This window comes from Notechis scutatus, chromosome 2, assembly GCF_049901735.1.
Source record: "Notechis scutatus isolate UNSWTSFEM ecotype Mainland chromosome 2, rNotScu1.2, whole genome shotgun sequence".
In the NCBI taxonomy this organism is placed as follows: Eukaryota; Metazoa; Chordata; class Lepidosauria; order Squamata; family Elapidae; genus Notechis; species Notechis scutatus.
The window spans coordinates 182,948,400-182,976,038 of record NC_142010.1 but is presented as its reverse complement, the minus strand read 5'-3'; the positions used below and the strand labels follow the sequence as shown (position 1 = coordinate 182,976,038).

The window sequence follows — 27,639 nt, the reverse complement described above, 5'->3', positions numbered from 1 at the left end:
AAATAGAGAAGTTAGTTTGTCAAAGCAGCCCTTTTCCTTGTGTTAAGTGAAAAATTCAGGTCAATCACAGGACATTGTGCTGATGTTAAGGAGAAAACCAGTGAGAATCAGAACAGAACAGAATATTCTTTATTGGCCAAGAATGATTGGACACAAAAGGAATTAGTCTCTGGTGCAGAAGCTTTCAGCAAGCAACAGAGAATAATAATGATACCAGTAAGAGGGGATGGTAAAGAAAATGAGGATAATAATACTAGAGGTATACATTATGGATAAATATTCTTAGGCATAAGACAGTGCTGTGAGAGTTAGCTGTTTACCAGAGTGATGGCATGGGGGAATGAAACTATCTTTATGTCTAGTTGTTTTGGCATGTAATGCCCTTTAGTGACTGCTGAGGGGAGAAGTTGACAGCATTTATGTCCAGGATGTGAGGAGGGGGTTTGTAGGTATTTTCTCTATAGATTTTTTTAATGTGTTGCAGTGCATTTTGCCTAGTATGCTTACAAGGTCAGTTACAGTTTTTAATAGATAATATACCATCTAAAATAAACAGAAAATCTTTTAAAGTAAAAATTTAAGTTTATTTTCCTTATCAGTAGTTTAATCATTTTTTGGCATACAACCATTATTTAAATCATGTCTAGAATTAGAAATGTTGGTATGGTTTCAGTGTCAACTTTAGGCTATTCATAATCATTAGGAAAAATCTATTTTTATCACTAACTTGGAGATCTTTAGCTTCAGTTTTGTCCCAAAGGGCATAACTAAGACTCTGGAAAAATGATGTATTTATAACATAAAATTAACTGTAAAGCAATACTTTCATGAGTCCTGCTAAATGAAAGCAGATATATTTTAAAACTGTTGAAGGAGTTTATGCACTCGATTAGGAAATTACAGCCCTGATTAAAAGAAAATTGAATTATCAGCTTAAGAAATGAATTGTGAATTATGTAATAAGTGTTGTGATATTTACTCTTCTGCTCCAACAATTAGCTTTCTTGACAATTGACAAAGATGGGGAGGAAGGGACAAGATGCACAGGGAGAGAAAGTGAGGTCTTAATCTTAGTCCATTCACTACCTCCAGAATGACACACCCATTGGGGTCCCAAGCCAATTGGCAGAGCCAGGTCTTCAGGTCTTTTCAGAAGGTCAAAATCTTACCATGGGGTGTCCGATGTTGGGCTCCACATCAGAAAAGTCTCCTTTTCTGGGCCCACCAATTGGAATTCCTTGATTGTTGGGGTCCACTGCATGCCCTTCTCGTGCAGGTGGGGTGATCCAATCCCATGGGCATAAAATGATTCCTCAGATAACCTGAACTAATGCCACTGAAGGGCTTTAAAGCTAAGGACCAATTTGATTAACCTTTTTTGAATTGCCGCTCCACACAGAGTCTTATACCCTTTATATCCTTGTCCCTTTATTCTACTAAATTCCTTTGAAGAGTCTGAAATATTACTATTTTGATGTTTTTCTACATTAGGGGGCAGTTAATTCTATTTGTGCAGCCTGTTTTTTTGAGGTTTCATGCCACACCTGAGATTGTGAGAATAGCCATACACAGTGCCCTTTATGGCAACCACATTGACCAAAAAATGCTCTCAAAACTTTCCGATTGGTTCAGTAACTTCTGTTGATTTAATAAATAAGCTTTTCAACAAGTGTATATGTTGCTTTGAATCAATATTTCTAATCTCTAGATACATAGACTTACAAATGTTTGTAGAGTAGACGTGTGCCATTTAAAATGTTTATTTTCTTAGCTGTCGCAGCCGTCACAGATTGAATTAAGTTTGAGGAATATGCTTCCAGGCCACAGAAATAAGCCCTTTTGTCACGTTATGATATATTTTTCACTGTGTCTTTATATAAAGTTTTATTTTATAATTTACTTACAAATTCATATTAAATATTAGTGTCATTGAGAAAATATGTGTATAAAGATCAAAATTCTAAAATAGTATTCTTTGCACATAGACAGTATGAACATTTCCATAGGGAAATGTGAAGTAATCCTAGTTGGAACCTTCCAGTTTATTTACTGTAATGAATGTTATTTAATACATCATACATTCATAGAAATAATCCTATTAAAACTACTGTAAATAGAGGGCGATCCAAAAGGGCAAGTAAAGTTCAAGGAAATTGCATCTCTGAGCTTTCTATCCAGATGGTAGAGGAAAAGAGAAGAAAGAAATACTCAGGAGAGACTATTCAGAGATACTTTCCTCCAGTCCTTGGAGTAGCAGGAAAGTTAAGCCACCATACTTGAAACTGTATGTTTTGCTGGTCTTTTAAATCAGTGGTCCCCAATCTTTTTGGCATTAGGGACCAATTCATGGAAGATCATTTTTTTCCACAAACTGGGGGTTCCTAACAGGCCATGGACTAATACAGGTCTGTGGACTGAGGGTTAGGGCCCCCTATTTTAAATGGTCGCAGTTTGCATTATGAATGAATATATGGAAATGCTAGCACTGTTTGATTTTTTTCTCAAGGATATGTTATCTAATTTTAAAAACACTAGTGAACAAGTTAAAGTCACTATTTTAAAAATCAATGTACTTCAAAGCAAAGGAATTATAGGGCATAATCCCACTCTTACATTTGGTAATTTATAATTGAATTGAAGTCATTATGCTACTAAAATTTTTGCACTTTTGCTTACTGCTATTGCTGAATCCAAAGAATGTGTGATTATTCAACATATGGCTGAACTGTTTCTGAAATTTCTTAACTCTTAATAAAAATAAAAGTTAAAACACCAATCATTTGGGGGACCTGCAACTGGGATTATAAGATTTGTAGATATATTAGAATGGCATTACCCTAGCAGGGAGGCAAAGGTAATACTATGTAGTGATGACTTATATTTGCTGAATGGCCGTAGGATATTAAAAACCTTTGGAAAACATTATATAGATCGAAAGGGTAAAATAGGATAAAATTTTGGAAGAAAAAGGCATGGGGATTGATCTAACGATATTGTATTGTAAAAGATGTATGAATGTAATAAGTTGTCTACTACAACATCTAATTTTGCTATAGTAAAAAGTGATCTTGCAATGTGATTGCTGCAGAAACTGATGATATTCAGTTTTTGATTAATTCATTTGAAATCAATTCTACCATTTTATAATAAGCTTTTTGTATATAATCGTATTAGCATTCTAATGTAAAATTTATTTTTAAATCTAAGCATAGAATCAAGCCCATGAAGATAATCCTAATTTACATCCTGCTAAACTGTATTAAATAATTTTTAATAGATAATATTAAAGGGATTGTAAACAACTTGGTATATGCTGCAACAATCTGGATAGCAAAAGCATTGACTTGGGTAAAACTGTCTTAATGCAAACCTACAAAGACTGGCCATGATTTGTGTAGGTTCGCGAAACAACAGCTTCCATTTTGTGCAAGTGCATACATACGTGTGTGTGAATTTGCTGATCGCTCTAAACAATTAAATATATTTTTTCCTTTGAACCTCTCCACCAGAAGATCACCTGGTAGTGAAAATCTCTTGACATTTTTGATGTAACAATTCCACTTTCTGCAAAAGAGAGATATAGTATAATAGAAGACATAATAGGCTCTTAAGGATCTACAGCAAAGGGGAGCCAAAAGTCTGTAATGTGACCAGCTATTAGCATTTGATATGGAGGAAAATGACATATGCAGATTATTTCTCACTTCTAATTGAGTTCCCTAAATAAAAGCATTATTAATATGTAGCTCTTAAATATGTTCTCTTTATATCTATTTTCCCTTCATGCTGAAATTGTTTTTAAAAATGAAACTGAGGAAGATTTAAAATATAATATGTACATTGGGACTAGATGAACAAGATGAAATAAAGAAATTAATTTGAGGCATAAAATCTAAAAGCCCAAATAAGGCAGGGCATAAAAATATATTAATTTTAGAGAAATAATGATACAAGTTTTGAAGAGTATAAGTCGACCTGAATATAAGCCGAGGCACCTAATTTTACCACAAAAAAATGGGAAAACTTATTGACTCGAGTATAAGCCTAGGGTGGGAAATGCAGCAGCTACTGGTAAATTTCAAAAATAAAAATAGATACCAATAAAAACTTTCACTAGGACAGTTGAGAATAAGTTTGATGTTCACAATTTCCTCTTTGAAAGAGACCTGTAAATAGGGAACAAGAAGATGAAGAAAAAGAAGTGTGTTTTTCACACTTTTCACACTGCAGTGAACAAAAATGGGCATCATAGGAACAGGCTTATTCTCAGTCCAAAGGTTTGTTTCTAATTTCTTCCCTGATTTAAGGGAAATTTGGGAAACGATCTCACTATCATGAAAGGTTTAATTGATTCACTAACCCAAAAGAAGAAGATGATGATGACAGTGGGAGGCAGGAATCACTCTCCTTGCAAGAAAAAGCAAGAGCCGTTCTTATGATCTCTCCTCTCTCTCTCTCCGTAATACAGTCATGTGGTATTAGCAAGAGAAAGAACAAGGAAGTGTGAAAAGCCAAACTACAAGGATTACCTATCGGTCACAAAGTCATATTTGCCAAGAAACCTTGTCTGGCTTGTAACAAAACCACAAGCTAGGGAGTTTAGCAGGATGGGTTTGTGACATCCAGCCATCCTAGCCTAGCAACGGGAGGGGGGAAAGCTGTGTTTCAAGTAACCAATGAATGACTGACAAGTTATATTTCTGTGTTTTGCCCCTTCTGAAGAAGTGTATAGGCATGTGCTGTTCTGTAAGAAATTTGTTCAGAAGTAGCTCTGACTAAACTATTCTGAACCTGTTTGCGCAAATAAAACCAACTTATTTTTGGATTCCAAGGTCTGAGTCTCGTAATTTCCTGCAACACAAAAGAGTTTGTATAATACAAAATTCCTACCTACATATTGCTGTTTCTTTTCCCAAAGAATGACTGACTTGATTTTGATGCAAAGGTATCATGAAGTAGCATACACATTGATGCAGTCTGTTAATAAAGTACATAGGGGCCCCTCTGTCATCAGTTTTGGAAGTCAGGGAGCAAAACTGCAGATGTTGCATAACTATGTTTTACTAGCCTAATCCTGGCTTGCCTTTATTATATATCTATTTTGCTTTGTAGCCTGCCCATCTGGAACTTACAAGCCTGAAGGATCACCAGGTGGAATAAGCACCTGCACCTCATGTCCTGATGAGAATCACACTTCTCCACCAGGAAGTACTTCTATTGAGGACTGTATATGCAAGGAAGGGTATCGTCCTAGAGGTAAAGCGTGTGAAGGTAAGCTACTTCTTAAAGAAACAGCTCAATCTAAAATTTAACATCATGAACAATATTTCTTACTTGAATTTGTCCACTGGGAAATTAGTATGTATTTCCATGAAATCTATAAAGTTATATTTCCCTTCATGTCAAAAGTGCATGTGGCAAACCACAGTAACCTAATAATTACACATATGTGATGATGTCATCACTGAAATAACCTCTTGCTTTTGGATATCTGATCCAAGGATGTACATGACATCATTTACAGGAGGATTTCTTCAAGTGTATTATATTGCCAATTTGCATCTCCCTTGTCCCTTGCAATGCTCATGGTTGTCAGATGCCCATGGCTATATAATATACAGAAGGAGTGGATGAAAATTATTTTAGGCAGTTTTCTTTCATTTGTTCCATTATTTTTTATTTTCTTTCATTTGTTGCAGGTATTTTCAGGGGATTTCCAGCAACTTCAATATTTTTTAGGCACACGCTTTAATTGCCCTTTGAAACAGAAAAAGACATTGATGAAATAGAAGCAATAATCTATTGATTAGGATATTGATTGAAAAATAGTGCAAAGATTTTTTTTTCAGTTTTTGGTTGCTATAATCAGTGTAAGAATAGCAAGAAGGACAATAAAGTTACAGTCTTTAGGTTAAGTGAATATCTTAAAGAAGATATTCTTTAATATCTGGGAGAAACCCCCGTTGAACTCACTGTGGTTCTGAAGTTTTGAATAAAATAGAAATGTGTTGTGAATTATTTCCTTACTGTTGTGTATTCTAATTAGTGGTCCACTGCCCTGAGCTGCAGCCTCCAGAAAATGGTTATTTTATCCAGAATGTCTGCAACAATTACTTCAATGCCGCTTGTGGAATCCGATGTAAAACAGGATTTGATCTAGTTGGAAGTAGCATACGACTTTGCCAGCCAAATGGTGCCTGGTCTGGTTCAGAGACAACTTGCAGAGGTAGGACATTTTTTATCTTGCCTCTCTCTGGCTGGGTTGGTTTTTTTAAAAGAAACTTTCGAATTGGGAAGAGTATGCTGTTTTTTGTCTTATTTGCTTAATATGTCACTTCATCTGTGCAAGCAGTAGAATCAATATAGAGTATTAAATATCAGTTTTTATGTCATTAATCATATTTGGATTATTACATTTTATGTGTATATTTTATGCATATAACGTTTGGGTACAGCTTTAAAGTTATATGAACAAGTGACCAGGGAGAAAAATTCAGCCATTTAATTCTGAATAGCTTAGGAAATATTTTATGTGATTGGTTACTTCTCCCAAAAGGACTGCTGCAGAGGAAATTACCAAGCAGTTATTTTAACTGCACTAGGACTAGAATCAGCATAATTAAACGTCTATGCTGTGTGTAGACAGGGAAATATTGTACATCCATTTCCACATCTCTATATATATGTTTGAAGTATGAAGAATTGCGGAAAACACTTTTTTGTGTATTTGTACTCCTTGCTTGCCTGTGCCCCAACTTATACTAATTTTTATATTGAGCTCTGGTCAAGGAGATTGCCTACCATGATCTAGATGAGGGAGCGTTTGTTAAATTGTTAATTAATTTAGTTATTTGTTAATAATTTTTGACATAAGAATTAATAGGAGAATAAACATTCAGTAGGAAATTGAAAATACTGCTTGCACCAGGGGTGGGATTTTACCGGTTCTGACCAATTCTATACAACTGGTTGTTACGGTTCTGCACAGTTCGCAGAACTGGCAAATCATGCCCCTGGCTGGTCCTGACATTGCTAACTGCATTCTCCCCTGCCCAGTCACTCCTTGTTCTGACCAAGGCTTCCTGAGACCATAATTAAGCACGCGCTTAGTTAAAACAACTCTTGTTTTATTTCAGCACTGGGAATTATGCTCATTCTCAGACTGTAATGAGTCCCAAACAATCCCTCGAGATAAGCACCCACCTTTCTCTCCTTTGAATTGCTGCCAACAATTAAAGTGCCAAATGAACTATAAAAAACCAACCATACTACAAAGTCCACACAGAGCTTCAAGGATAAATCCGAACAGAGCGAACGACTTTGTCTACCTTTGCATGTCCTTTATACCTTATGGGAGGGGCAATCTCATCCCCACCCCATCCCTAAAGGTCTTTCAGAAGAGCCAAGCCTTCATGGATTTTTGAAATCCTAGCAGGGTTGGAACTATTGTGATATCTTAGGACCATGATGGGGAACCTATGGCATGCAGACCCATTTGTGCAGGCACGTGAGGCCCAGCCAAATTTACCTGCATTGTGCATGCGTGCGCCTCCCAGCTGATTTTTGGCCCCTTTGAGGCCGTTTTTGTCCTCCTGGAGGCTCAAGGGAAGCCTCTGCAGTCTCGAGAGGCTGAAAAACGGGCCTTCTGGAAATACCGGAAGTGCCGAAAAGGGCTCATTATTTGGCCTCCCGCGGCTGCAGAGGCTTCCCCCAAGCTTCCGGGAGGGCAAAAACGGTCTCCCCTGGCTGCAGAGGCCCTCCAGAGGCTGAAAACAGACACTTCCAGTATTTCTGGAAGGCCCGTTTTTCGGCCTCCCGAGGCTGCAGAGGCTTCCATCGGGCCTCCGGGAGGGCGAAAATGGCTTCAAACAGGCCAAAAATCAGCTGGGAGGCACACGCATGCGCAGTGCAGGTAAGGGGGCAGGGCAGGAGTGTTGCGCACGCATGCACATGGGGGGCGGGGTGCATTACATTGTGGGTGCCGGCGCAGGCACACTTTTAGCACACCACAAGAAAAAGGTTCGCCATCACTGTCTTAGGATATGCTGCTTTGGATGGGGAAGGGCTGGAGCAGAGAAGGTCCCTTCCTATAGTCCCCTGATGACAGTGTTCCTTTAAGATCAGACCCTGTGGCAAGCTTTCCCTTCCAGATCTCATCAAGCATATGGATTCAGTTCAGTTTTGTAGCTACCCAAGTGTATCCGTTAAATCACTTTTCTCTTCATTATTTCTATAGAAACTGTATTTTGTTCTCATTTGTTGTTTGAGTTAATGGAAATGAATTGGTAAAAGATTTCATATGTTTTGGCCTTAACAGCTAGTGTCTAATGCTCTTGCTTCTTTATTCCATTAATTTCCTTGGAAAAGTCTGAAAGATGACGGGTTTTATCCTCTCTGATCTTGGTTTTCCAGCTGTATGTATAGTTTTTAGTACTGTTATTCTCAACTTTAAAATGTGGCTCTTCTCCACTTATACATTAATATAGCATGTTTTGAGCAAATGGGAAATCAAAGGAATAGTTTATGGACCATCACATTAATCCCAGCAAAAGCCTTTCTCCCAGATTTTGATCATATACATCATGAAAGGAAACAGAAAAATAATAATTTCTTCGGGCAGTATTGGACTGTGTTGTTGAATTTGTATAACTTCATTTTGTTTGCTCTTTTAGCAAAATGTGGCACACATATATTACTAAGCACTATTTAGCACACAGCTAAAGAACACACCAAAGACCAGGCAAAATTGTAGCAACCTGTCATTGTTTTGCACATACATATTGTTAGGTATAACATTGATACCCAACAAGGTTTGGGTGGATAAATATATAAACTAAGGTATCATAGTTTAAGTGTTTGTAATTTTAAGCACCACACTGCATGTAATTAGCCAATTAAGGGTGCGGTTAGAAACTGCAATAAGAGGAAGCAGGAGAAAGCTTGCTACTTACTGCCTACTGTTTTACTGTTTACCGTTTGCTGTTTACTGTTTACTGCTGTTTACTGCTGGATACAACTGTTTATTACTGTTTTACTGCGACTGTCTACTGTTTGATCATTCTACTGAATATCCAGTGTTATCCTCTGGAGAAAGGCATCGGAGGAGGAGAAGATATCTTTATCGGCTGATAAAGATATAGTAAGGAAATATTATCTGGACTGAGTTAGTGAGTCTTACTGAATGGATATATTGTGAATGACATACGGACTGATTGACAATGCTTAAACTCTAACTGGATTAAAAACTATTTAAACTACAAACAGTGTTTGTGTTCAGTGTGTGTATACTCTAAAACCCTTCCTCTCTCATTTGGCTGCCTGGCTTGACTGCTGCTGCATAGCTTTGCTAGGGGTTTATCCCCAAACACTAACAATGGTTATGGGCCCAGCACGCTTCCGCTGCGCAGTCTAACTAACCAGCATATAGCAGTGAGAGTTGGTGTGAGTTGCACATTACTGTAAAAACAAACTGTTTTTATTAGTTTAAAATAGTCATATATCTGAAGAGTAATGGCACAAGTAAATCTACCACATCTGTCCCTGATATCCAGGCTGGATGGAACAAACTATGTTTCATGGTCAATGAAATGTAATTTACTTCTACGTAGAGAAGGTTTGTGGGACATAATAACAAATCCACCAGATGTGAGTAGCTGGGATCCTGATGATGAAGAGGATAACCAAAAGTTACAAGACTATAAACGGAAGAACGAGCAGGCTTTATGCATCATAGGACTGACTCTCTGTGACCAGCAGCTTGTCCATATTCGTGGAGAAGAAAATGCTGCAAACTGCTGGGAGAACCTCAGGAAGATATATGTTCGGGACAGTGTAGGAGCACATATAAATCTTACACGGAAGCTGTTTGAACACATCTTCAAAGGAATGGAGACATGTTAGCTCATTTAAACTGTATGAAGAGCATTTTTCAAGAATTACAAGAAAAAGAGCTTATCTTTAATGAGCTGCAACAAGTATACATTATATTATCTTCATTAGATCAAAGCTATGATGACTGTGACTTCGTTGGAAGTATTGCCTAAGGATAGCCTCTCATTAACCGAGATTACAGGCAGGCTACTAGAAGAAGCCAGACGAAGGTGTGAACGTGACCAGCTGAGAGAAGATAAATCTAAGAAAGAAGAGAAATTATCTTCAAAGCTTGATAGAAACCAGCTTAGTAAAGGAAAGCACCCGGAAGAAGAGAATTTATCTTCGACAGCATACACAATTAAAAAGTGTTTTAATTGTGGAGGAAGAAGGACATTTGGCAAGTTTCTGCAAAAAGGGAAAAGCCAGAATGTAAAAAAGCCCAAGAAAGCCTTTGAACTAACCATGTTTAGCAACTGTGATGTGAAGAATGATTTATGGGTGGTGGACAGTGGTGCATCCCACTGCATCACGAGAGATAAGACAAAATTTGTAAAAATGTCTACAAGCTCTCAACATATATCACTTGCTAATGGCTGGAACCTGAAAGCGAAAGGAGAAGGTACTGCACATTGTCCGTACATAAATCAGGATATAAAATGTTGTATGTACCGCAACTAAAGTTCAACTTGCTTTCTGTAAGGGTATTAGTCAAACTAGGTTATGTAATTACATTTAAAAATAATAATTGCATAATTGAGAAGGATAAAAAAGGGTAACTGCAGCTTTAAATGGAACGTTATACGTCTTAGATGATAGTAAGAAAGGAGGCACAGACTGTATTTAACAATATAAAGCCTCATAATGAATGTATCCATTTATTGCATAGGCGTTTGGGGCATGTAAATTTTAAAATGCTAAAACGTACAGTAGAGTTATCTGATGGAATAAGGTTAAAACCTTGTGATAAATATTTGCGTTGTAATGTTTGCTGTGAAGATAAGAGCAAAGTATTGCCTGCAAATAGGCTAAATGGTTTCAAAACCAAAGAACCTTTAGAAGTGATATTTGCAGACATTATAGGTCCAAAGAAACCCAGTATGGGGGTGCTCGATATATACTGAGCATTATGGACCACCATTCTAGATATGGGTTTTGCTACTTAATGAAGAGCAAAACTGAAACATATCAACATTTTTCAACTGGCTTAAATTTGCAGAAAGAAAGACTAAACGGCAACTGATAACCCTGGTGACAGATAATGGTATGGAATTTGTTAACAACAAATTCCAGAACAGACTAAGGTAGCTGGAATAGAGCACAAAAGTCTGTACCATACAGGCCAGAACACAACGCATTCATAGAGAGAAGAGGCCAAACACTACAGGTAATGGTTAGAACAATGTTAACTGATTCTGGATTACCTGATTCTTTGTGGGGAGGCTATAATGTGTGCTAATAACATATTGAACAACGTTGTTAACACAACGACAGGTGAAATACCATTCACCAAGTGGCATGGCAGGAAACCTGACCTAAGTTACCTGCACACATTTGGTGCACCAGCATGGGTGCATATTCCTGCACAACTCAGAAAAAAGGGCAACATAGAGCTAAACGATTTTTCTTCGTTGGTTACCAGGCAAACCATAGGGCATATAGATTTTGGGAGAAAGGCACATCTAAGGTGTTATGTAGTACTAGTGCCCAATTTCTAGAGCACATAGGATGGGAGAAGTTAGAACAGGATACCAATAAAGAAGTAATTATTGAATCCTATAGAAATCCCATTAGTTATCCCTGTAACTTTAAGAATAAAGTAAAGAGAGAAATACAGGAAGAAATAGAGCCCATAAAGGAAGAAATAGATCCAATAGCTGAGCAGGATGAGGAAGATGAACAGGTAGTAGTTCAAAAAAGTCCTCCTGCAAGCCCTGTAATTCCCAGAAGAACTACACGAATATCTAGACCGCCTGATAGGTACCAGGCTAACACAGTGTGCCAGATTAATAAAGTTCCATGTACTGTAGATGAAATAAAAATGTATCCTACTAAGGATAAGGAAAGTTGGTATGCAGCAATGAATAAGGAACTGAACTCATTAAAGAATATGAAAGTATATGAGAATGCGAGATTACCTGTAGATATGAAGTCCATTGGCTGCAAATGGATCTTTAAGGTAAAATCTGATAAAGATGGAAATATAATCCATAAGGCACGATTAGTAGCCCAAGGTTTTAGACAGAATGCCAATGATTATGATGAGGTGTTTGCACCTAGTCTTAAGGCCGCAACCTTGAGGGCAGCTTTAGTGTGGGCAGCTAGCAAAAAATATATAATTAACCACCTAGATGTGGAAACCGCTTACTTGCACGCCCCATTAAGACACACTATATATATTGGAAAAAAGTACGTAAAAAACGTTATCTAAAAATACCGATTTGGCTATCTCCAATGGAAGCGATAGTACACCCTAATAATTTGGATATAACTAAAATGATTAAGTACGAAAATTTATTAGACCCACAAGGAAAATTGAAAACCCGACAAGAATTACAAGGCGAGGATTTAAAATTGATCAGTGGGTGTACCTTCAAATTCATAGTAGATATAAACAAGATATTAAGGAATTTGGAATCTACAATAAATTACAGACTTTAGACAAAATTCTATTAGGACCGAGCAAAAAAAATATATCTAAATTTTACAAACATTTATTAGAAACTGAATTAGAACAAGAAATTGTCAAAGGAAATATGATTGCGTGGAGCAGAAACGTGGGACGGAGCATTACGCTAGCAGAATGGGAAAGGATCTGGAACAGGAACATTAAGATCACGAAATCAGCAGCTTATAAAGAAAACGCATATAAAATGTTTTATAGATGGCACCTGCCCCCTTCGAGATTGGCGAAGATGCACCCCAACCACGAGCCCCAATTGTTGGAAATGTCAAAGCATAGAAGGTACCTTCTTCCATTTGTGGTGGTCGTGCAAGGAAACCCAGAAGTACTGGCAAAAATTAGGCGCTGGCTAGAGGAAATAACCAAGGAACAAATAGAGTACAAACCAGAGTCCTTCCTTCTAGGAATTTTCGATAAACAAATACCCAAAAAATCAAAGTATATTGTAATTCATATCTTAACCGCAGCCAGACTGGCATTTGCCCAGTGCTGGAAATTATCTTCCATTCCCTCTGAACATATGGTTATTCAGAAAATTTTACGATGCGCCGAAATGGACAAACTAACCCAAGCACTAAAAATAAAGAATCCTCATCATATTACAACAATTGGAATCCTTTGTATAATTGGCTAAACCAAAGATAGATCATCTCTAGGAAAATTATGGCCGAGGGCCTCGAAGCAGAGCTAAAGAAAAGCACCGCCGATGATACTTTTGAAGAAGAAAGGATCTTACAGACAGTCACAAAATATGGTTTTATTTTAACTGTTTTCCCTACTCTATCCTTCCCCTCCCTTACTCTTCCTTTCCCCTCTCTTAGGCTTTCCTCTCTCTCCCTCTTGGTCTATGCCAAGGCCTATTTTTCTTTTTGTTGTACATAATTTGTAGTTGTGTTGTTCTTTTAAAGGTAAAACTAATAAAGTATTTTTCAAAAAAAAAATAAGACACACTATATATATGAAAAAACCTGTTGGAATTAAAAGTGAAATAATAGATAATAATGATTGTTGGTTGTTAAAAAAGCCTCTATGGTCTTAAACAATCAGGCTATGAATGGAACCAGTATATTGTAAAGGAACTAAACAATATAGGATTCAGAGCTGGGTTAGCCGATCCATGTCTATTTAAGAGGAGACAAATGGGAAAATATCATTATTATTGTTGTTCACTGATGATATTGCATTGATTACTGAAACTAATGATGAGGCCAATAAAATAATAGCATCATTAGGAAGAAAATAAAGATTAAGCAATTAGGGGAGATAAAAAAATATCTCGGTTTAAATATACAGAAAACACAGAAGGGCTTTAAGATATCTCAGGAAGATAAGATATGCAAATTGCTAATAGATTATAAAATGGAGCTTTGTAAGCCGGCTAAGACTCCAATGAGTCAGGAGTTTAGCAACACTGATGCACAAAGCCGGGGTTTGATAAGGTAATTTATCAATCATTAATTGGTAGTTTGTCTTATATTAGCAATTGGTCTAGACCAGACATATCGTACAGTGTGAATCAGTTAGCTCGTTTCAATTCTGCACCAAGTGAAAGACACTGGATTGCAGCTAAAGAATATTAAGATATCTTAAAAAGACAATGAATTATTCATTGTATCTAGAGCCAAAAGGTGATCTAATTCTGAGTGCTTATGCTGATGCTAGTTTTGCATCAGAAAGAGACAAGAAAGTCGACTTCAGGAACAGCCATAATGCTGGGTAAGACATTAATAGGTTGGAAGTCAATAAGACAACAGCATATAAGTTTGTCAATTATGGAGGCAGAATTCTCCTGTTTATCGCTATTATGTACAGAATTGATTATGTATAAGCAAATGATGAATGATATAGGCATAACTGTGAATTATCCTATAATTATACATGAAGATAATCAGGCAGCAATTCAAATGGCCACAAATATTGCAGTCAAAACTAGGAGCAAGCATACAGATTTAAGGTACCTAAACGTTAGACAATCTGTGAGAAGTAAAATGATACAGCTGGAGTACTGCATGTCGGAGGACAATGTAGCTGATAATTTTACAAAAGCCCAAGGTGCCAGGAAGCACCAGGAGAGTTGTGAAAACTATGAGGTTAGATTGTAAAGGTATTATATATTTATATCACCCAAAGGGGAGAATGTTAGGTATAACATTGATACCCAACAAGGTTTGGGTGGATAAATATATAAACTAAGGTATCATAGTTTAAGTGTTTGTAATTTTAAGCACCACACTGCATGTAATTAGCCAATTAAGGGTGCGGTTAGAAACTGCAATAAGAGGAAGCAGGAAAGCTTGCTACTTACTGCCTACTGTTTTACTGTTTACCGTTTGCTGTTTACTGTTTACTGCTGTTTACTGCTGGATACAACTGTTTATTACTGTTTTACTGCGACTGTCTACTGTTTGATCGTTCTACTGAATATCAACATTATCCTCTGGAGAAAGGCATCGGAGGAGGAGAAGATATCTTTATCGGCTGATAAAGATATAGTAAGGAAGTATTATCTGGACTGAGTTAGTGAGTCTTACTGAATGGATATATTGTGAATGACATACGGACTGATTGACAATGCTTAAACTCTAACTGGATTAAAAACTATTTAAACTACAAACAGTGTTTGTGTTCAGTGTGTGTATACTCTAAAACCCTTCCTCTCTCATTTGGCTGCCTGGCTTGACTGCTGCTGCATGCTTTGCTAGGGGTTTATCCCCAAACACTAACACATATAGCCACTTGTGTTGTGGAAATACTTTAGAAAAGATGCTTTGTAGAACATGGGTACATGATACACTTCTTTTTGAAGCTTTAAAACATCTATGTGTTTTCCCAGACTCCTGCAGAGCCATCCCTGTATACTCAAAGTGAAATGGCTGTGTGTGCACATGCACTCAGAGAAAACTGGGAACAGTTTACACAGCAACCATCTGATCCTGGGAAGATGATTTAAATAAATTCACAGTGAAGCTTCTGGGTTTTTGCTGTATATGTACATATGCAAATGTTGTATATACCCTGCTTGTACTACGTACCTGAAATACTGATGTGTATATGCTATAAGCAGAATACCCACTATAGTGAAAATAAATTAATTAGGATAACAAGATTCGCAATATAGAAAACAGATGGAAAAATATGGAAATTATTTTTAAGATACTTTGTGTCTTGTGAAAGCCACAAGTGGTTTTTATTTAGTTTCTCTTGAATGATTATTCTTTCACAAATGAAGTAGAGTTCCAGTCACTGCTGCAGCCAGGTGTGAAAATTGTAGAGAGTTATTGTACTTTTAGTACAATGAAGTAGACCTGTATTTCATGCCTACTTGCCTTTGTTAGTGTTCTGTGATTGACACTTCTTTGACATGTTACTAGTTCATTTACTGTAAAGCTGATTAAAAGTTTGGCACATGGAGGTTCTTTCTGCTCACTTTGGCAGGTCTCAAAAAACGAAGAAAAATGAATTCCTTCTTTCTTAACAATTTTTGTAATATTTGGTCTCGGTTGCAACATGGTAGAAAAGTATACATCATCAACACATCAGGTTTTTCGTAAATCCTGATTTCTGAAACCCCCTATTCCTATGAAAAGCCTCCATTCTGTTTTGAAGTAATAGTGAAAAAAGTACATCTGTTAAGTAGTCAAAAAACTTTTTAAAGTATTTGGAAGTATTTCAGGACATTCTTCAGCCATTTGGGAATGGGGAGAGAATAAACTCCAGTCATGCTTTAATCAGGCATTTTTGTGCTGAGGTTTGGCTTGCTGCTCCTTGTTGTTTATAAATACATTTTTTATATATTTATTTTTACTGGAAGTGACCAACACTTTCACTTTCACTTGAATAATGTCTCCCTTTGGGAGAGGAGTTTTCTTATATTGGATGCTGCTTACATTTCTTGTACAATGAGTCTCCTTTTTTGATGTATCTTGGTTTCTAAACTCTTAGATTTTTTTTTTAAAGGAAACTTGAAGTTTGCTTTTTATGACATTTCTTGGAAATAGGGACTCTACTTGGAAAAGGCAACAAACAAGTTTTGATCTGTCCTCTTTCATTTCAGAATTAAAAGATGCTTCTTTCAAAAGTTTACAAAGGAACATTTGCCACAAATTTATATGAGACAAAAGTCACTTTAATGCACTATTTTTATCACTTCCCCAAAGAATAAAGTGCCAGGTACTGTAGAAAGAAGGCTAATTTAAAAAAAACCTCAAAATTCAAAGGTGTTTTAAATTACAGGAAAACAAAGGTGCCATAGCAGAGCTAGAGAGAGAGAGAAAAATAGAAAGGTTGTGAGTAAAAATAGGTAAAGAGTTTGATTTTTTTTCTAATATTCCAGTATAGATGGAGGTAGTTAAAGAGAAAAAGCAATGGGAAAAAAGGTGAAGATTTGTTCTCACTGTCCAGGTTCTAGGATTTTAGGGGTGAGAATAATATTCCAAGATAAGATACTTGTCCTGCCTGACAGTCTGATATTCCCAGGATAATATATAGCTATAGTTCTCTATTGCAGTTGTTATCCTGTGGATATCTCCCAAGATTGGAGTTGAAGATATAATATTCCGATCTTCACTTTAAATCTGTTGCATATAGTTTAATTGAAGTGTGTATGTATTTACAAAAGAGATGGACATGATATGTGTATCTTACTCAATATACTCTTAGGATCTATTACTTTACTCTTGTTAAAAATGCTTATACATTATTTAATCTCTGCAGTTCGCACATGCCTCAAACTCTCAACCCCTCAAAACGGCCATATTAATTGCTCATTAAGTGAGATCTCTTATAAGACGGTGTGCTTATTCACTTGCAACGAAGGCTACGAATTGGAAGGCCACACCAAACTTACCTGTCAAGGCAACTCTCAGTGGGATGGGAAGGAACCAAAATGTGTTGGTATGTTTCAAATGCACAATGTATATCTTTAGTTTCCTTTATTTTGTAACAAAGTTTGTTTGGTTGCTGTTTCTAAATAATTTACCATAGAGCCTTTAGCAGACTTCCTTTATGTCCTTCCACAATTACTTTTTAAAAATGTATTACCTAGGTAGGGTACATGTTGGTATAAGAAAACGGTGGATGCTTGTTATACTGTACAAGTCAGAAGAAAAAAAAATCTGATTTTAAGCTTCAGTGGTCCAGAGAGGAACTTTCAAAACATAATTGCTGGTTATTGTATGTTGTAAAAACATAAAAATTATAACAAGTTTAGAATAACTGGTTATATTGATTTCCTGTTACACTTGTAACTTTTACTCAGGATTTGATGTAAATATTTGCAATTGTAAGGGGACACACTGCTGATGCTGAGCTTGTGAACTGGAAAGCTGACAGCCTGGGTTTGAGACCTGAGCACTGCAATAATGCACCCATTATTTGCCCCAGTTTTGCCCACCTAGCAGTTAGAAAGCATGTGAATGTAAGTAGATAAATAGGTACCACTTTGGTGGGACCTCGGCATATAGTCTTGCTGGCTATATGAACTATCTTCGGACAACATTGAACTGAGATGAGCACCAAGCCCCAGAGTCAGAAATGACTGAACAGGGGAAACCTTTACCTATTTGCATTTGAATACTTGTATGAAATGTATTTTCTACTCATGCATGTTGTCAATAATGTACTTCCTTTTTTCTAGAGTTACATTGTCCGGCCTTCCTAAAACCAAAAGGTGTTATTGTTCACCCTTATATTTGTGGGCTTGAACAATCAAAATATGGAACTGTGTGCAGTCTCAGTTGTCCAAATGGATTCCTTTTGTCTGGTGTAACAGAAGAACTGAGGTGTTTACACACTGGAAAATGGAGTGAAAATCTGCAGATAGCTTTTTGTAAAGGTATGGATTTTGATAATAATTTGCTCTCATTAAAAAATAAGAGTTTTTTTTTTAAATGTTTTGAAGAAAGATATAGTAAATAATGTCAAGATTTGAGAAACCAAGATTGAGATAATTAGCAGTAGTATTACCAATTTTAAAAAAAACTGTCTTTGTGTACATGTTAAGGGAATGGAGGATATGGAAATAGTTTGAACATTTCATAACCTACATCTTGGTTCTTATTTTAGATACCTTTGTTTTTATTATGCTGATGGTTTGAAATTAACTTAGATTGTTATTTGAGGGAAAGAAAACTAAACTGGATAAAGCTTCATCAGTATACAGTATAAATATTGGCCTGAAATTATAGGTTTGTAGTAGCATTGTTTATTTCAGCTAAAAGCCACACAAATTTATGAGACCTACATCCAGCATGTAACAGAAATGATGTTTTTCAGTGTCTCAATTACAGGATGAATGATGTGACTTCCTTCTTCCCTTTTTAGCCTTAGCTGTGGTAAAATGTTACATTTGTAATAGAGTTAATCCTAGGCATCATTATTCTTTTAGCTCATTTGAAATAGCATTGGATGGGTATTAACACAAAATCACAATGAAGTTTGAATGCATTAACTTCTGTGATGGATGTGGCATTGCGGAATTGCAGAGAAATTTAATACAGGTGTTATATATTAGTTAAAATCCACAGTAGTGGACTAATTAATGGTCTTACTTGGCTTAAGGCAGTTACATATATTCTGTAGACCATGGGTGTCAAACTCACGGTGTCACGTTGCCGTCACGTGACATTCTCCGATGCGCTGTTCAGAGCATCCAGTAGTGGGAGGTGCTTCAGTCTCTGCATGTCTAGGCTGGGCTTAATTTGTGGAACGTTCCTCCTCCTCCATGGGACTCCTCCCCAGCGTTCCCCAGTTTTGGCTCAGCCTCGTGAGAGATAGGCAGTGCTTGTGATTCTTCCTTGGCCGAAACAGGAAAAATTATTTCCTTGCTAGCAGGTTTGAAAGTTAATCAGCTTGTCTTTAGAATCCTTTAGCCTTCTAATCGCATTGCGATCTCTCGACGTTGGCTCGCATTACAGAGATCACTCGCATTACAGGGAAGCGCCAATTCGCGCCCCAAAGCGGTGGGAGGCTTTGGCGCTGCTCCGCGCCCCCTCCCCATAACCAATCTTTCTACCCCTGCCATTCCAACAGATTGCCGCAGAGTTTCTTTTACCCGAACAGCGGCATGAGCTCTTTGCTCCCAACAGAGTCGTATCGCTTTCCTTCCCCCTCTCAACGCCACTTGGGGTGGAGGATTCAAATGCTTAGTGCCTTCCACCCTTCCCCACCATTTAGCCTTATAGGAAAAGCCATCGGAGGCTATTCCTTCACACGGCGGGAGTTTGCTGCTGGGGAGTGCGCCAAAAGATTAACAGCTGGAGGCCATATTTTCTTACAAGACCTCGTGGCTGCGCGCCTGTATTCCATTTCGTGCTGTGTGAGGTAACTCTGTCCCGAGCAGAGGTTCCCTTCAGGAACACTGGGGACCATTATACCCTCGTCTTGGTTTTTTTCTACATTCAAGGCTATTCTTACAGTTAAATTGTTGGCTTAACCCTCACAGCCCAATCAACCCAGCGGCACAACAGCGAGCACCTAGGCCTGTGTCTGCCTGTGCAAGGAAGCTGTTGAAGGCCTCTACCCTTATCAATCTGGGCCTTTAGGCGTTCTCAATTTGGCTGTTTGGTTTCTCAGCACTTAACATCGTGCCACTTAATTAGTATTCATATACATATTGCCATATATTTGTATATATATTAGTGGTTATATAATAATGCAATAATAATAATAATTTTCTCTTTGGTATAATATTTTAATATCAATAAAATATTGTTACTGAGATATGACTCATTATAGATAGGTATTATTCAAAAAAAAAAGAGGAAAGGGGGCAATAAAAACTTCATCAGGGCAACCGGTCTGTCCTCAGATCAGGCCCCTGGGCGTGCCAACCGCCTTCACAGTATTGCATTGTATAACAAGCATACTGCAATTCCAACTTCAATCGAAATGGCTGACGGTAGCAGCTCTCAGACCTCATCCTTGAAGGTCAAAGCCAAATCTCAGCACAAACCTAAGCAGGCTAAAGGGAATTCTAAAACTTCAGAAAGGGATGCCATCAGGCGCCATAAAGCTTTACAAAAACAGATAGATAAGTGCACATGGGAGGCGCACAAGGTCTCACAGGACTTCCCCTCCTCCAGCACAGGTCCGTTTATCTTTTCCCACCCTCCTCCTCCCCTAGATCTCTCCCTCTCATCCAGGCACAGCTTGGCTCCCCAAGGCCAACAGGCCCAAATATCTGGGACACCGACCACGCGAAGGGCTCCTGAAGCTACATTTACTCTGACGGCTGACGGTCTTCGTCAGGACGACATTCTTCCAGAGGAAGTTCCAGAGAGGATGAAGGACTGGATGGAGCTGGCAATTCACCAGGGAATCGCAGCAGGTCTTCAACACGCAGTTATGACCAGGGAATATCCTGTGATCGTGATTATGATTCCCAATCGCTGAGGTCGTTGACCAGGTCGGAGCAGCACTATACCCAGGTACATTTACAAGAGGAGGTCCCCCTCCAAGGGCTGACTGAGGAGGAGGAGGAGGAGGAAGAAGAAGTGGATCAAATTGATCAAATGGAAGAGATTGAATCAGGATCAATACATGACAGCAAGCCCCTGTCAGAAGCAGACCCCTTAGAAAGGGGAATGTCTGAGGATGAGGGCCTTGTTCCTGACCAACCTGTTTTTACAGGCTTATTCCGCCCACAACTTTTCAGATCTCCCTTGTTTAAGGCAAAAAATATTATACGCCTAAACAAGTCGACCCCTTCTACCACTCCAACTCCTTCGGAAGAGGGACCAGAAGATCTAATTTTCAACCAACCAGTAGTCGAAGCAGAGGTGATCCCAGTTCCTCCCATGTTTTCGGACCTGGTACAGAAACAGTGGGTCTCTGCAGCGGTGTACCCAGCCCCCACTGGATATGATAGGAAATATTTCAATTTGGCCCCTGATTTTTCAAAATTATTGAATACTCCCGAGGTAGATGAACCTATAGTGGGATTAGTGTCCTCCTCCATTCCCAGTGATGCGCTGGAGGCATTAAAGCCAGAGGAAAAATGGGCCGAGCTAGCCCTATGCAGAGCCCATCAGTCTGACGCATGGGCCATCAGAGCAGCCACAGCCGCCTCCTTCTTCACCCGTTCTTCTCTCAGATGGCTCCGCCTCTTACGGGAACATGTCCCTAATTCCAAACTTAGAGCGCACCAAGATATTGCTAAACTTATAGCAGCTGCTGAATTCTCAGCTGACGCAACTTATCATGCAGTCAAGTTTTCAGCCAGGGCCATTACTTCACATGTTACAGTGCGACGCTTACTATGGTTAAAACATTGGCAAGCCGACTTTAAGCACAAATGCAAGCTGGCTTCATCCCCAGTTGTGGGAGACAGACTGTTTGGCCCTTCCCTTGATCCGCTACTAATTGAAACCCCTAACAAAAAGAAGAAAATTCTTCCTTCCCTTTTTCGGAAGTCAGATTCTAGAAACCCTCAGTCCTTTCGGAGGGGATCCTTTTGGCCCTTTTACCAGGGATCCTTTTCACCCAGATACCAGAGACCCCCATCATTCAGACCAGGGCAGCAGCCAGACAGGTCCGACTTTGGGGATAGGAGCAGAAGGGGTGGTCAATCCAAAAGATCCTTTCAGGGAGCAGGAAACAGGTCCTTTCATCATCCAAGATAACTCCCTGGACCCGACCCCCATTGGCGGACGCCTTAAATTATTCGCAGACCAATGGGACTCCTCAACCTCTGATTCCTGGGTCAGAGACATGATTAGATTTGGCCTTGCGCTGGAGTTTCAATCCACTCCCCCAGATTTTTTCATGTCATGCCCTTGTTAGGGTTTTGGAATTAACCCCTAGAAGAGTATTGCAGCAGTAGTCAAGCCAGGAAGTCAAACGAGAGCGGAAGGGCCCCAGAGTATACACACACTGAACACAAACACTGTTTGTAGTTTAAATAGTTTTTAATCCAGTTAGAATTTAAGCATTGTCATTCATTCCATTAAGTCATTCACAGTATTTCCATCCAGTAAGACTCACTAGTATAGTCCAAGTTAAGAGTCCTTGCAATATCTTTATCAGCCGATAAAGATATCTTCTCCTCCTCCGGTTTCACTCTCCAGAGAAACAAACGCTGGATATTCAGTAAACAGTAGCAAACAATAACAGTTCAGTCACAGGCACTCACAGTCAGTAATCACAGTTAGTCGCACACAGTAAGTCGCAGCAGCACACAGTTACAGCCAGTTACAGTAACACTTTCCAGCTTCTAATGCTTCCTTATATAGTAACTTCTAACCGCACCTTAATCGGCTAATTGCCTGCTGCATTGTGCTTAAAGTGATAAGCACTTAAACCATGATATCTAAGTTTTATATATTTATTCACCCAAACCATATTTGGTATCAATGTTATACCTAACATACTCCCCTTTTGGGTGAAATAAATATATAATACCTTACAATCTAATCCCATATTTTTCACAACTCTCCTGGTGCTTACTGGCACCTTGGGCTTTAGTAAAATTATCAGCTAAATTGTCCTCCGACATACAGTACTCTAGCTGAATCATCTTACTTCTTACAGATTGTCTCACGTTTAGGTATCTTAGATCTGTATGCTTGCTCCTTGTTTTTACTCCAATATTTGTGGCCATTTGAATTGCTGCCTGATTATCTTCATGTATAATTATAGGATAATCTACTGTTATACCTATATCAATTAACATTTGTTTATACATTATTAATTCTGTACATAACAGTGATAAACAGGAGAATTCTGCCTCCATAGTAGACAAACTTATATGCTGTTGTCTTATTGACTTCCAGCCTATTAATGTATTACCCAGCATTATGGCTGTTCCTGAAGTCGACTTTCTAGTGTCTCTTTCTGATGCAAAGCTAGCATCAGCATAAGCACTCAAAATTAAATCACCCTTTGGTTCTAAATACAATGAATAATTCATTGTCTTTTTAAGATATCTTAATATCCTCTTAGCTGCAATCCAGTGTCTTTCACATGGTGCAGAATTGAATCTAGCCAACTGATTCACGCAGTACGATATATCTGGTCTAGACCAATTACTAATATAACTCAAACTACCAATTAAAGATTGATAAATCACCTTATCAAACTCAGGGCTTTGTACATCAGTGTTGCTAAACTCCTGACTCATTGGAGTCTTAGCTGGCTTACAAAGCTCCATCTTGTAATCTTTTAGTAATTTACTTATCTTATCTTCCTGAGATATCTTAAAACCTTTCCGTGTTTTCTTTATATTCAAACCGAGATACTTCTTTATCTCCCCTAATTGCTTGATCTTTATTCTCTTTCCTAATGATGCTATTATTTTATTTGCTTCATCATTAGTTTCAGTTATCAATGCAATGTCATCTGTGAATAGTAATAATAATGATACTTTCCCATTTGTCTCCCTCTTAAACAGACATGGATCGGCTAAACCAGCTTTAAATCCTATATTGTCTAGTTCCTTTACAATATACTGGTTCCATTCATAGCCTGATTGTTTAAGACCATAGAGGCTTTTCTTTAACAACCAACAATCATTATTATCCTTATTTTCACTTTTAATACCAACAGGTTTTTTCATATAAATAATATGTTTTAATGGGGCGTGCAAGTAAGCAGTTTCCACATCTAGATGGTTAACTATATAGTTTTTACTAGCTGCCCACACTAAAGCTGCTCTCAAGGTTGCTGCCTTAAGACTAGGTGCAAACACCTCATCATAGTCATTAGCATTCTGCTTAAAACCTTGGGCTACTAACCTTGCCTTATGGATTAAATTACCATCTTTATCTGTTTTTACCTTAAATATCCATTTGCAGCCAATGGATTTCTTTCCTGCAGGTAATTTGGCATTTTCAAACACCTTCATATCACTTAATGAATTCAGTTCCTTATTCATTGCTGCATACCATCTTTCCTTTTCCTTATTAGGATACTTTTTAATTTCTTCAACTGAATTAGGAACTTGATTAATCTGGCACACTGTGTTAGCCTGGTACCTATCAGGCGGTCTAGATATACGTGTAGTTCTTCTGGGAATTACAGGGCTTACAGGAGGACTTTGTTGAACTACTACCTGTTCATCTTCCTCATCCTGTTCAGCTATTGAATCTGTTTCTTCCTTTATGGGCACTATTTCATCCTGTATTTGTCTCTTTACTTTATTTTTAAAGTTACAGGGATAACTAATGGGATTTCTATAGGATTCAATAATTACATCTTTATTGGCATCCTGTTCTAATTTCTCCCATCCTTCATGTTCTAGAAATTGGGCACTAGCACTACATAACACTTTAGATGTGCCTTTCTCCCAAAATCTATATGCCCTATGGTTTGCCTGATAACCAACGAAGAAAAATCTTTTAGCTCTATGTTGCCCTTTTTTTCTGAGTTGTGCAGGAATATGCACCCATGCTGGTGCACCAAATGTGTGCAGGTAACTTAGATCAGGTTTCCTGCCATGCCATCTGGTGAATGGTATTTCACCTGTTGTTGTATTAACAACGTTGTTCAATATGTTATTAGCACACATTGTAGCCTCCCCCACAAAGAATCAGGTAACCCAGAATCATTTAACATTGTTCTAACCATTGCCTGTAGTGTTTGGCCTCTTCTTTCAATAAAAGCGTTATGTTCTGGCCTGTATGGAGCAGACTTCTTATGCTCTATTCCAGCTACCTTAAGTCTGTTCTGGAATTTGTTATTAATAAATTCCGTGCCATTATCTGTCACCAGGGTTATCAGTTGTCGTTTAGACTTTCTTTCAGCAAACCTAAGCCAATTGAAAAAATGTTGATATGTTTCAGTTTTGCTTTTCATTAAATAGCAAAACCCATATCTTGAATAATGATCCATAATGCTTAGTATATATCTAGCACCCCCCATACTGGGTTTCTTTGGACCTATTATGTCTGCAAATACTACTTCTAAAGGTTCTTTTGTTTTGAAACCATTTAGTCTATTTGCAGGCAATACTTTGCTCTTATCTTCACAGCAAACATTACAACGCAAATATTTATCACAAGATTTTAACCTTATTCCTTCAGATAACTCAACTGTACGTTTTAGCATTTTAAAATTTACATGCCCCAAACGCCTATGCAATAAATGGATATATTCATCATGAGGCTTTATATTATTAAATACAGTCTGAGCCTCCCCTTTCTTACTATTATCTAATACATATAATGTTCCATTTAAAGCTGCAGTTACCCTTTTGTTATCTTTTTCAATTATGCAATTATTATCTTTAAAAGTAATTACATAACCTAATTTATCTAATACCCTTACTGAAAGCAAATTAAACTTTAGTTGCGGTACATACAACATTTTTATATCCTGGTTTATGTACGGACAACGTGCAAAACCTTGACCTTTCGCTTTCAGGTTCCAGCCGTTAGCAAGTGATATATGTTGAGAACTTGTAGACATTTTTATAAATTTTGTCTTATCTCTTGTGATGCAGTGGGATGCGCCACTGTCAACCACCCATAAATTATTCTTCACATCAGAGTTGCTAAACGTGGCTAGTTCAAATTCTTTCTTTGGCTTTTTTACATTCTGGCTTTTTCTCTTTTGCAGAATCTTGCCAAATGTCCTCTGCCTCCACAATTAAAACACTTTTTAATTGTGTATGCCGTTGAAGATAAATTCTCTTCTTCCAGGTGCTTTACTTTGCTTTGCTGGTTTCTTTCAAGCTTTGAAGATAATTTCTCTTCTTTCTTATCTTCTCTCAGCTCGTCACGCTCACGCCTTCTTCTGGCTTCTTCTAGTAGCCTGCCTGTAATCTCGGTTAATGAGAGGCTTTCTTTTGGCAATACTTCCAACGAAGTCACATAGTCATCATAGCTTTGATCTAATGAAGATAATATTATGTAGACTTGTTGCAGTTCATTAAATATAAGCTCTTTTTCTTGCAAATCTTGAAAAATGCTCTTCATACAGTTTAAATGAACTAACATATCTCCATTCCTCTGAAGATGCGTTCGAAAAAGCTTCCGTGTAAGATTTATATGTGCTCCTACACTGTCCCGAACATAAATCTTCCTGAGGTTCTCCCAGCAGTTTGCAGCATTTTCTTCTCCACGAATATGGACAAGCTGCTGATCACAGAGAGTCAGTCCTATGATGCATAAAGCCTGCTCATTCTTCAGTTTAAAGTCTTGTAACTTTTCTTTATCATCATCATTAGCAGGATCCCAGCTACTCACATCTGGTGGGTTTGCTATAATGTCCCACAAACCTTCTCTGCGTAGAAGTAAACTATATTTCATTGACCATGAAACATAGTTTGTTCCATCCAGCCTGGATATCATGGACAGTTGTGACAAATTTACTTGTGCCATTGCTCTTCAGATATTTTGACTATTTTAAACTAATTAAAACAGTTTGTTTTTACAGTAATGTGCAACTCACACCAACTCTCTCTGCTATATCCTGGTTAGTTAGACTATGCTGCTGGGCCCATAACCAATGTTAGGGTTTTGGAATTAACCCCTAGAAGAGTATTGCAGCAGTAGTCAAGCCAGGAAGTCAAACGAGAGCGGAAGGGCCCCAGAGTATACACACACTGAACACAAACACTGTTTGTAGTTTAAATAGTTTTTAATCCAGTTAGAATTTAAGCATTGTCATTCATTCCATTAAGTCATTCACAGTATTTCCATCCAGTAAGACTCACTAGTATAGTCCAAGTTAAGAGTCCTTGCAATATCTTTATCAGCCGATAAAGATATCTTCTCCTCCTCCGGTTTCACTCTCCAGAGAAACAAACGCTGGATATTCAGTAAACAGTAGCAAACAATAACAGTTCAGTCACAGGCACTCACAGTCAGTAATCACAGTTAGTCGCACACAGTAAGTCGCAGCAGCACACAGTTACAGCCAGTTACAGTAACACTTTCCAGCTTCTAATGCTTCCTTATATAGTAACTTCTAACCGCACCCTTAATCGGCTAATTGCCTGCTGCATTGTGCTTAAAGTGATAAGCACTTAAACCATGATATCTAAGTTTTATATATTTATTCACCCAAACCATATTTGGTATCAATGTTATACCTAACAGCCCTCTCTCCAGAGACCCGGTTAAATGTAGTCTCATGGAAACAGCTATCCA

The 27,639-nt window shown here is 37.9% G+C and overlaps 1 protein-coding gene across 1 annotated transcript in view; it reads left to right on the top strand.

Moving 5' to 3' along the window:
• The window catches only part of SVEP1 (sushi, von Willebrand factor type A, EGF and pentraxin domain containing 1), a 134,535-nt gene that overhangs the window by 26,285 nt on the left and 80,611 nt on the right, over nt 1-27,639 (top strand). The window contains exons 4-7 of the mRNA XM_087957594.1: nt 5,113-5,271; nt 6,047-6,226; nt 17,267-17,446; nt 18,189-18,386. Coding sequence (XP_087813720.1) covers nt 5,113-5,271; nt 6,047-6,226; nt 17,267-17,446; nt 18,189-18,386 — 717 coding nt within the window. The remainder of the gene's footprint in view (nt 1-5,112; nt 5,272-6,046; nt 6,227-17,266; nt 17,447-18,188; nt 18,387-27,639) is intronic.